Source organism: Colius striatus, chromosome 7 (assembly GCF_028858725.1).
Source record: "Colius striatus isolate bColStr4 chromosome 7, bColStr4.1.hap1, whole genome shotgun sequence".
NCBI lineage: Eukaryota > Metazoa > Chordata > Aves > Coliiformes > Coliidae > Colius > Colius striatus.
This window is the reverse complement of record NC_084765.1, coordinates 36641828-36654150: the sequence shown is the minus strand read 5'-3', so window position 1 is coordinate 36654150 and position 12323 is coordinate 36641828. Positions and strand designations below refer to the sequence as shown.

General features: G+C 40.0%; 1 protein-coding gene across 2 annotated transcripts in view; it reads right to left on the bottom strand.

Annotated features, from left to right (window-relative positions):
* Positions 1-12096, bottom strand: part of ARNT2 (aryl hydrocarbon receptor nuclear translocator 2) — a 105698-nt gene extending 93602 nt beyond the window's left edge. For both annotated transcript variants that reach the window (XM_061999907.1, XM_061999908.1), the window contains exon 1: positions 12008-12096. In XM_061999907.1, the coding sequence (XP_061855891.1) occupies positions 12008-12038 (31 nt within the window). In that variant the 5' untranslated portion in view covers positions 12039-12096. The remainder of the gene's footprint in view (positions 1-12007) is intronic.
* Positions 12097-12323: the final 227 nt, after the last annotated feature.

Below are 12323 nucleotides of genomic sequence, written 5' to 3'. Positions count from 1 at the left end.
AGAAAATTATGTTTCCAGGTAGCTCTGCTAGGCTTTCAAGAAATGATCAGCTGTAATGGCCACATTGCTTTTCCAGAATTACAAAATACATGAATTCACTGGATGTTTTACCAGTGAACTACGAAACAAATGAAAATGTATAACAACAAAACGTTATTTTTCCATGACCCCATATTCATATTAAAGATGATTTGACATCCATTACAAGCCACTTGTTCCCAAAAGTATACAGACAGTTCTGCAGAAACATCAAACACAGAAGTGGAGAGCAATACTGAAAAAAAAGTCAGTATAAACAAACTGGATGTTTGTTGAAAAACAAACTGAGTATTTGTCTGTAAATATTGACCAAACTAACTTTTTTTGCTCTGGTATTTGCTGACTGAAGAGTGGCACAGACAAGTACAAAGGACATAGAAAATTAGTCTGAATGCCAAACTTGGTGATCAGGTTCCTGCTACTACAAGGACTCTCCACAATAAAGCAAACAACTAGTGTCAGCCAAAAGCATTTACCAAGAAATCATGACAAATGCTTTATCATTACACTTCAACATTGGAAAAAAACACGATTTTATTCCTGAAAATGTGTTTACTTCCAGTGACAGTTTATTGACTTGACTTAAACAACAGTGTGAGTTAAGCTGCTAACCAAATACCCCATATAGTGCATTTTCCCACTTTAAATTCAACTTTCAATCACACAACAAACACTTGAACACTACCTTGTAACTTTCAGTCTGTGTAAGTGTATTTTTCACATAGTTTGATCATTTCTTATGTGTATGAAGCCATTAATATTTTGCTCTCAATCTTAATTCAAACTGAAACTGGCTGAGACTAATGTGTTTTAAAGGGCAAATTAAGTGACAAAAGCAACCATTAAGTCAAGACAGCATGAAACAAGTTGTAAGGCCTATATTAAGACTTTAAAGCTTGGTAGATCATTGGTAGCTCAGCACTGAAATAGCTATCCATCTATACTCATGTATATATTTTGCCAAGACACTTTAAAAGCCCATTATCCCAACATCACACCTACTGTAGGAAGAAAATACAAATTAATGGCTAGTCATGTGTCTGGAATAAATAATATATGCTGTTTCCAAGGACAAAGAAGCTGTACATTATGCTTTTTTATATCTTCTTTCCAAAGGGAGAAAAAACCTTTGCTATTCCAACATAAATGTGTTGCAATATGTCTGCTACAAAATCGTTATCAATTAGTACATCACAATGGAAATATATATAAAATTCTCTGCTTGCTCCGGGACAGAGACTCCACACTCTCCTACCAATATGTCTTCGCATAACAGACACATATGAAAAAGACATACCAGAATATGGTGTCTTATAAAGAGGACATGCAAACAGGAGGTAAGAGAAATGAAAATAAAAGTGACTTTACTGTGGCATGAGGATATTTTCAGGAAGTCTGTAGCAAATTTGAACACCGTCCAGTGTCTGTAGCACAAGACTATCTCCTTTTCCTGGTCAGTTCTCAGACATGATATAGCCAGTCAGAAACAAAAGTGAAAAATGTAGGCAGCTTGTAACAGCCAAGAATTTTCCTACACAGTGAAAATTTATTGGTCTCTGAAATTCTTACTTATAATTATCATTGTCATTTTAAATTTAGCAGTGATGAAAGAACATTTTGTCCTTAAAATCATCTTGGAAAAAACAATACCAACAAAGAGTTTTAGGTGGAGACACAATGAGCTCAACCCAGATGAAACATTATTAACCTCTACAGGTAACACCGAGATGAAGACATGACTCTATGTACCCTGTAACATTTAGCATATGCATGCCCTTCCAAGAGCAAAGGCAGGACTGGCATGCTGCCTATGTCTTACTCAGTTCTGCCAAGGGCAGAAAGGCTTTTGCACATCATCAGTAGATGAGGCAGAACCAATTCCTTAATGTCATATCAACCTTTTCATCAAAGTAGTCAGATACTACTTTAGAGAAGGAATAAAAAGGCATGTACCAGCTATGAGACTAATGAATAGTTTTCCTCAAGCAAAACATAATTCAGCATGAACTTCATGTTAATGTTCTTTCCACCCACTCACACATCTCCAACTGATTCTACTCAACCAAAATGCCAACAAGTAAAACCACACATCTTTTAATTCAGCTATTGTACCCCAGCGTGAAGATTTTATTTTACATCCTACACCTGCCTAACCTCAAACATTACTTACATATTTATATGGCCTCCTTTTTAAAAACATGCATGGAACCTGGAGGGGGAAACACAAGTGAAAAAACAGAGAACACTCTGGAGAGCAAAAGATATTCAGGGTGGCAGCTTTTCCTAAAATGTTAAAAACCATCATAAGCCTGAGTCCCGTTTACAGTTCAGAACCAAAGAGCTTAAAAAGCACTAAAAAGAAATGAAAAAGTCATGAGTTAGGAACAATTTGGAAACATATGATGCTGGCTTCTTTGAAGAGAGAAAGAGTACAAAACTACATTTATCCAGAAGACTGCTATATCTCAGAAAGGCACAGATTTATTTGTTATATCAGGAAGACATCACAAGAGTACATAAAGTCCAAAACCACTTGGTTTAATTTAGAAGAAATAAAACCAACAGCTGTGATTCATTCAAGAATCAAGTTTCAAGCTTGAATAAACTACAAGGAGCCCCAAAACTCACATAAACCTAAGTACTTTACAATGCCCATCAACACAAAGAAGGAAGAACATTTGCAAATGCTGTCTTATTCTGTAAGTATCCATAATGGAAAGGTTGTACTTCTTTCTAAAATGTCTATGATGGGCTACTTACTCTGTCCATGTAGGACAAGACTGACCTAGCACATTTGTTCTGAGTGAGAATCCAGTCCAGCTTTACCTATGTAACAAAGATAAACACTTTCACTTGGAACAATCTCAACTCATAGATGGATGGCGCTGCTGGCAGAGAAACTCCAGAGACATCACATGTTTTTAGGAACTTGTGCAGGAATTTTGAAATTTGTATTCTGCAGAAATTTGAAAGCCTGGGAAAGAATGTTATGTTAATTTCAGACATTCTTAATTACAACAGTCTACTGCCCTCTTTGCTGGAGATCACTACCATAGTGATCACCATGCAGCTGTTCAGCACCAAGGATGGCACCACGGATGATCACCACCACGAAGGTGGTTGATGCTCCCACAGTGCAAACACCCTTCCACTTAAACTGTGCTTCACTGTCAATGATGGTCTGAATATCCCCAAACTCTGGCCTGATAAGATATCTGTAAGAAAACTGCTGGCAAATAATTGCTAGGACTTCAGTCCACCTTTTAAATGTGCCCATACATCCAGAAAGTATTCTCATTTTCCAGCCTGAATACGTTCCCACATTTTTCTTAGAGATGGTTCATTTGCTTTAATTTCAACAAGGAAAATGCATACTTCAAACTTTCACTGGTAAGCAAAAATACAATGCAGCTAAGATGCTATTGCTGTTCCCACAAACCTGATTGCACAGCAAATTAAACTTTTTAAATTTATTTTTACATAAACCAGAAAAATTGGCTGTTTTACATGAAAACATCAACAAAACAAATTATCAGAGGAACATTTATCCCAGAAGCACTGAAACCTTTCCATAGCTCCAATAATTTGCTGTTGTATTCCTAAGGCTGCTGACAATTGCATAAAAATAAAGGCAAGTTTTCATTACACAGCCTTGTTTTTTACTGTCAAGCCACTAGTCACTACAGAAAGTGCAGAGCACTTGCAGGGTGGCAGAGTCATATGCAGAAGGCCAGGAGACCTCTTAAAGATGCTTTTAAAAAAAACAAAAATTGAAACTGAAGAAGCCATTGGTGTCCCCATAGACTATGACATGAACATGGCTCAAAGGACTAGTCATCAGACTGACCTCTGTTTTCTCAAACCCTCTCACTGGGCCAGTCTCCAAAGACTGCTGTTAAGTGAGCTGCCTCTCCATGGTTGGGAACACAAGGATTTAGCATTTCAAACCAAGCTTTTCTAGCTAATGGTACTGTTAAGCCTTTAAAGTCAGACCCAAAACTGATCTAGCAGCTTTGCCTCTTGGACACCAAACGATGGAAATCCAGCTCATCCATGGCCATGTTGGCTCTGCAGTACCAACAACAATACAAGTTCTTGTCAATAACCAGACAAAACATGAATCAGAGGTCATCGACACACAGTAGCTAGTGCCATTTTATAGTTAATTTTATTACTATAATCCACTTCTCACAGCTACTGTTACAATCAGTACCTAATTTCAGTGGGTTGACTACTGCCACATGTTGAGGGTCACTGCACTGGGCAGATTAACCACCTTCCATGTGACAGAAGCTTAGCAAATTAAAACAGTAGCCTCATGCTGGCATGCTGGTCAGCCACCTAACTTTACTATCCTGCCCCTCTTCAGGACATTACTGAGTTATACCAGATGCAGTCTGTTTTCACTTATTGCTGTAGTATCTGGAGACTACAGAATGAACTCTGCAAAGCAGCATCCAAGTAGCAGAGTACAATCTGCATTCTCAAAAGAATTACACTGTAAGTTAAATAAGAACTGAGGCTATGGATGTGATCTATCCATAAGAAGTTCATTTTCCTTGCCTTCAAAATAATCAATTTGATTTTCCATCCAGATACTATAGGCAATACAGTTTTTAAAATGCATGCACTGCAACAGTATTGAAGAGCACCCAGATATCCACTAACCTTTACTAACAAAGACAGCCAGCATTAACAAGTCCCTAAAATTATCTACTTCCATGATACTGTGTTCTGGATTATTACTGGGAAAGTACCCGAGACCATTTTTCAAAATCAGTCCTGTATATTCCAAAGAAACGGGTTTTGCTTTTACCTCTGAGGAATACAAATATGCAATGTTTTTGTTCTTTGCAGCTCAGTGATTTACTGGCATGCCTCTTCCCATAAAATATTTGCATATATCTCAGAGTCAAACTGTTCTGACACATTCTCTATTTGCCAGGAAGTGAATGCTTCACTTCAGTGTAACTGAACATTTAAACAAGGACAGGCACCAGGACAAATGGCAGTGTAATTAACATACCAATGAAAAGCCAGTTGTTAATTACTATCCATTTCAGGCATTTGGTATAAGCAACTTACCTGAAAAGCTTTCCCATCTGCATGCTGGCAAAGCCAGTAATTAAACAATTCAATACCTCTTTTGCTTGATTAGAGAAAAAATTATAATTATTTTATATTATTCCATTTGTCACATGCAGTTGACATTTAGATGAGAAAAACTGCAGCAACCCAAATCTAAACATTTGATATGAATGTTATGAGCTGTCCTTGAACAAAACAGCAACATACATACACCTAGGGCAGATGTAAGCTAACAGAGGCTCCTAATTTGAGCCAACAGATTATACCTTACAGTACCCGCTGGGTCACATGGAAGGCAGCACAGTTGCTAATAATAACAGAAAAGGTACCACTTTTATCTCAGGGGGATTTCAGATGCTACTTACAGAATGCAATCTGTATTTATAAGCTATTGAAAGACTTGGGAGAAGCACCAGTACAATGCCAGGATTCATTTACATTTAAACAACACTATCTTAGAAGTCAATACATAGCTCACATAGCACCACAGTTAAAATATGTTAGTTACAGGAGTTGTTAGAAAGGTAGAGGCATGTAAAGTGGAATGCAGCATTGAAACCATAGGACAGAAATACTGAAGGTAGGCAAAATGGAAATTAAAAAGAAATTAAAAAGAGAGGAAGCAGAAAGTTTAGAAACAATCATCAATATGTAGAGTATCCAAAACAAAGGATTTCTCCTTCTCCATGTGCAGATGGCTTTGCCCAACAATAATAGCGTGCTTTGGGTACAAAAAAAGGAAATTACATCTATCTTGAAAGCAGCTTCTAATTCATTACTCATTGCATGACTACAACCATTAATCCACGTAAACAATAAAACCAAGATCTAGTTGAAATTCTGACTATCCAAATTAAAGTTTGAATCAGCTCTTGTTAAAACATTCGGCATTCTACGTTCTGTACTGAAATTTCAACCCATGTAATTTATGCACTTTCAAGGCCAGATTTTGCTGAAATCCTGGGAGATTCTGTGACAAAATAGTTCCTTCTGGAGTACCAAAAAACTGGGTATCTGGTCCTCGTGAATTTATTCAATCAGTTCATTTTCATTTGGATTTTTATTTGAAACAACAGAAGATGACGAATGATCAACCTTCTGAAGTTTTTTCTTTGCTAACAACGTGCACCTATCTTGTTTGGATTATAATCAGAAGCTAACTAAAACATATAAATACATCCTTGTAATTTTTTTCCCTCATTTGACAGAATGATTGATACAGATGAGGTGACAGGAAATGCTTTACATCTGAACAAAGGAAATACTGTTAGCAAGAAGTAAACTGTACCCATTGTTTATACAGCAAGCGCCCACCCAAGATTTCTGAAAATTCAGATTTTTTTTGCCTGTATCACCCAGCAAATTTTCCTCTTTTTTCTCCAAACAGAATGGGTGAAAGACCACCTCCATCCTTGCAAATTTCTTTCCCATATACCCTTTATACAACATACTCTTAAGAAAAGAACGATGCTTGGGTTGGTACCCGCACACTTCTCCGCCTAAGGAAATGTCTCTGCACGCCACAGTGCTGGCTAGACAGAACAGCTCATCCAGACCTGATTCATCTGCCTCTAAATACTGCTGGCCACCCAAAGACACTTTGCTATAGATAGACTGGAAAATCTGCCAGAGATCTACAGCAAAACCCGAGATATAAATTCCCATGTCTTATACTCAAGACCCCTCTTTCCTTCTTCTATCGCAAATTTTAGTAACATTCAGTGCAAGTAGCACTGAATTCACACATTCTACATTCCTACATGTCAGTTGAGAAGCAATAAGCCCCCCAAAATTACCCTAAATGACATACACATCTGATCTTCACAAGTCATTTAAGCATAACCTCCAAATACATCTTCATAATGACAGCCCCATTTCTGTCCTTTTAATAACAATAATCACTACATCAACTGTGTTACTTTGCCTTGACTGTTTTGAAAGGGATATTTTTTTTCCTTTGCTACCTAATCTCTATAGCAATTTTTCTTACTGGAAAGAAAAATCAGCAATACCATCTGGTATTACAGAAATCAGCAATATCCGCTTTGTTTTGCATTTCTATTAAGAGGCATGGGGAAACATTCTATTTGAAAAAATATTTGGAATAAAACAGAAGCTATATACACAAATTTTAAAGAAATATTCTGTGATAGCAGAGATATCCTGAGATGAAGTAATTTTTATGCCTTATATATCAGAAATATTAAAAAATTACATTTCTTCACTAATATTTGGCATACAGTCCTGAAGGATAAAACTTTATCACAAAACACTATCATCTCATACCATAGTGTATGAAATAAGGTTCAATTCTGCAGTAAGATACGAAAACATGAGAAGAAAGAGATCTGTAATTTAAACCTCCCATTAAATAATGAGAATTCCGGTTTTGAGACTTTTGTTTTAACATTATTTGAGAAAGAAGACTACTTTTTGCACCCTAGAAACATCAGAGCCCATTATAACCTCCATCACTACAACACTCACTCCATTTACTCCATAGGATGCTGTTAAATTCATTTTGGAGTTTACTGAATAGTCTACACTGTAATGAAGGGCAAATCTGGGCTCTGGGTTGAATGGACAATTTATAAATCTTAACCACTGAAGAACATTGGTTTTAAATCATCAATTTCAAAGCAGTATGAAAGCTGAAGAAAAGAATGGCCAGACTGTCAACTTGAGAAAGCCAGTTCCTTTTGGGAATATGGAATGGGCAGCATCAAGAAAACCCATCCACAGCACTTAATATCTTAGTAACTTGAGTGCAAACATAACACTGGCTAACAGATGATTTGGTCCTCAGAATACACAGCTGAAATGGGAGAATGATTTATCTCCACTTCACTCCCAAGCCAAACAAACATCAGCTCCAAAAACCTAATGCAATTGCCTAAAACAAGAGCTCAGATGAATTACAAGAGTAGGGATGAATTATAAATTTTCACTGATATGACAAAACTTGCTGTTAGCTCACTTCTATATGAAAGAGAGCTTATTTAATCACTTTTCTTTTTTTATATCTTGGATTAGCCATAAACTAAAAGTATCCCCCCATCAGCTAGTGTGCTTGTAATAATAACATCTTAAGTCACAGTCACAGTAACTCTTTTCTCTCATGGCCCACCACTCTCTCTGTCTCAACAAATCTTTAGTAGCTGCCCTTCTGGGTACATGTTGTCCTTCCAACCTTTAGACTTTGGGCTCTCTGCTTAAAAAGAAATCTTTAAAGGAGCTTTAGTCATTTTATTAACAACCCAGTTACTATTTTTTTTCAATGAAATACAAGAATACAATCCTAGGGACTCACAAAACCTATGGAATTTGCACTCTAATGTAACTCTAGGTAAGCTTTGAAACCTCATGGTTTCCACTGAGTTGACTGGCACTACCCAGGGTGGCTCTTCCATCTAGGGACATCTCACCAGGAAGAACTGAAAGGATACAACCTGTGTATTTCACATCACCTGATCATGGGAGAAAGTTGCTGCTCATCAGATTGACTCACACTGGAACTCATCACCCGAGACCAAGTCACATCTCAGGAGAAAATGCTGAATTCCTTAAGAGTTTTATGTTTTCATTTCAACTTGGCTAATGCAACAATCACCAACTCCTGTACTGCACCAAGTTAAGCAAAATTTGACCCCAGAGCAACAACAGTTATAGACAAGTTTGCATTCCAAAAATACATACATTTAAAACAGACATGGCACTAAGTTACTTTGCTCCAAGCAGTCATTTATGAAATGCTTGTTACACCTCCACAATTTTTTTGTTCTTAAATCCCATTTAATATGCCAATCTCATTTCAGAAGGAAATAAATTAACTCTGATGCTTTGTGCCAATGCAGATGAGCTTCCCACACACCTGTATTGTGTTTCACACTTCAGTTAGTCATCCTGATTACGACAAATGAACAAAAGTACTTCTAACCAGATCCCATTCCCAAGGCTACGCATGCAGGAAGAGGAAGACCAAAGATATCTCACGGATCCCTCCAGTTTTGTCAGTGCAATGTCTAGTGTCAGTTATGGACAAACACCTTCACCAAAAGGAACGATCAGTTCAGATTTAGCACAGCCCAGGATGCCCAGAGGTGGTTTTACCTCCACCACAATTCAGTCCCTGACGCCGCAACTCCCATGACCCCTAGCCAGGACAGGCTGCAAACTGCTTCCACTCCACAAACTTTCACAACTCAGACTCTCCATTAAAAAAAATATCAGTGAGAAACAGATAAACCTGTACCTAACATAAGAAAGAAGATGATGCCGCAGAGCAGAGCATGGTTCTGCATCAGGACATCCCACACTGAGACTTTCACATCCAGGATTACACAACATCCAGCTATTCTGTCTCTGTTAATCCCCGTTTCACTCTAGAATATGACTAAAATCACACGTATTTGTGTTGTGGTAGCTGCAAGTTAATGTCCTGCCTAAATTAACAACTGTTATTAGAACCCCAGACAATTGCTTAATAAAAATTTAATCATATTGTAATTTCTAATCATCATTAAAGACGCTTAACAAGTTAATCTCTATTGTGCTCCCCTAACATTGTGGATCAGAAAGTTAACTGGCATAAGGCAGCACGGCTTCACCAGAACTGGTGAGGCTACTTTTGCATTACTCCAGCTAAGGATCTGGCCCCAAGAGAAAGTAGTAGTAAAATCCTCTCACTGTAACAAAAGCAACAGAATATTACTTTAAAAAACAGAGCATAAATCAGGGTATTTCATGCAGCTCTATCTTCTGCTGTCCGTGGTAGAGCAACCTATGAATGAAGAACAAAGGTCTCCTCACCTCTTCCATTGCTCAAAACTCCTCATTTTGACTTTGTCCCTGCATAGCTGCATTTGTCTGACAGCAACACTCACACCTCAAAAACGTGGGAGGATCATTAACAGCCAGTAAATTTGTCTTTCAGCTCAGATTTGTTCCAGCTGCCTAGACAAGGAGTGAAATGATGCTCTGTAACCTCAGCCTTGCAGAAGTAGATATTGGTTTACTTCAGGAAACCAAAACGTTTCCTCATCCTTTCCGTGGACCTGCAATCTGTGCCTAAGAGAGTTTGACAACCACACCACAAATCAACTGCATCAGATGGCTGCACAAAGATGTTTACAGTCAAGACACTTGAGTCTATTTTCTCTCATATTTTTTGTTTCTTCAGTAATTGCATAATGCTCTGTAAATTCACAAAGTGATCATGGGAGAAAAACTGTGAAGCCTAGTCTGAGGCTGCTCTGCTGTGAGTGCATACCATACCTCCTGCAAGCACTGGCTTCAGCTCCAGGCAGGTGAAAACAGAATGTGGGAATGGTTAGTACAAAAGGGCCACCAGGCCCTACTATAATTCAGCAGTTTCAGCACTGCCCTCTGAGTGGGCTGTTCCTTCAGTGCATGGTTTGGAGAAGCAGATCACAAATTGGCAAACTGAACCCAAGTCAAATAAGGCTGTTTGCATCGTACTTTCCTACAACCCACAAAACATCTCACTGATTCTACCTGTATGTGCAAGCAATGAAACTCTCCCTCATCGTAAATGACATGGTACCCTAGAAACTAAATAATACTCGTTTCATAACTTTATATTAAATATGTATTTTCACTTAGTGTGTAGAATTCTGATATTAAAACTTAATCTGATTGGCAATGAGCTTTCCTGCCTACTTTATTGACACCTACTAAACCAAACAAATTGTTTACATCATAATATTTGCTTTCAGTATGACAACTACACAACCAGCTACAGCAGCACTAAATCTAAAGAACAATCTTTGAACATTAGTTGGCATTTACTCAAGCAAGTCCTTAATTGTCAGAACTGAACCTGACTCCACACAAAAATGACAACATGTGATCACATATTAGAAGAAGTAAAACTGAAATCTGCTTTTGATAAAAATACTCTTCATTAGTATTGAGCCCAATGCAAGACCGTTTGTCCCACTTATTTTTAGTGTTGGATACTTGTTGATTCAGTGCTAAGTTAATCCAGGTACAGCTCTGAAATATGTACGACATTTTATCCAAATCCATTTTACTTCATCATACACTCAATAAAATATATGTTGCATCTCAGAGACACGTAATACAGCTTCAAGAAATGTCTTCCCTCATGAAAAATGTTAGTAAGTTTCTTTTCTTAATAAAGGTAATATTGACTAAGTCTTTATTGCAACCTTTGACAAGGAAATAAACACATGGCAAAGACCACACACATGCCTGGTCAGTTTCAACACCTTGTTTGGGTTCCAAGCAAAGCTTCGTAAACCGGTTTTGCTTTCTAACAATAAACCCTGCCAATGTACAGGGAGGAAAACCAAATATTCCTACCAATTCCCAGGGCAGACAGAGGTCTGCACGACGCAGCCAAAACCCGCTGCCCCACTGCTACCCTTCCCGCTCGGCTTCGCCTAGGGAACACGTTCCTCTTTTTCCTGCCGTATGACCACATATGCTTATGCAAAACTGTCCATTTCTGCAGTGCCTACACTCAAAGGCAGCAACCCGGAGTGAGGGGAGGCAGCCGGACTCCTGCAGCCTGCGAAACCCTCTAACGGCTCCCGGCTTTCTGGCTCGCCGCGGTCCCACGGCGGGCGGGCGGCTCCTAGCCCGGGGCGGCGCGGCTCGCCCCGCCACCGGCGTCATGCTCGCTGGGCTCCGGCTCGCAGCCAGCGGCCCCCGCCGACCCGCGGGACGAGCCCGGGGGCGCAGGGGAGAGGGCTGCCCGCCCTCGTGGCTGAGGGGGCCGCGCCGTCCCCGGGGGCGGGTGTGTGTCTACGGGGGGGGGCGTGTTGTGCGGCGGGGCCACATGGGGCGAGACGGACTCCCTGCAGCGCAGGGGGCGACGGCAGCAGCAGCTACTCACCGGGAGGGTTTACCGCCGCCGGCGTTGCCATCTTGTCTCTGAGAAGAATTAAGACAAATGCAAGATGGGAGGAGGGATGCTCTGAGCAGCCCGGGGGAGGCGGGGGAGGCGGGGGAGGGGAAAGCAGCCGGCGCCAGGGCGGGCGGGCCGGGAGGCGCGGGGGCGGCGGGCTGCTCCCGCCCCGGGGCCTGGCGGCGGCGCTCCCCGCTCCGTGCGGGGCGGCCCAAGATGTCCGACAGCCCCCGCACCGCGTCTGCTCATGCGCCGCGCGCAGTGAGCATGTGCCGGGCGGCCGCACATGTGCGCTGGGCCCGCT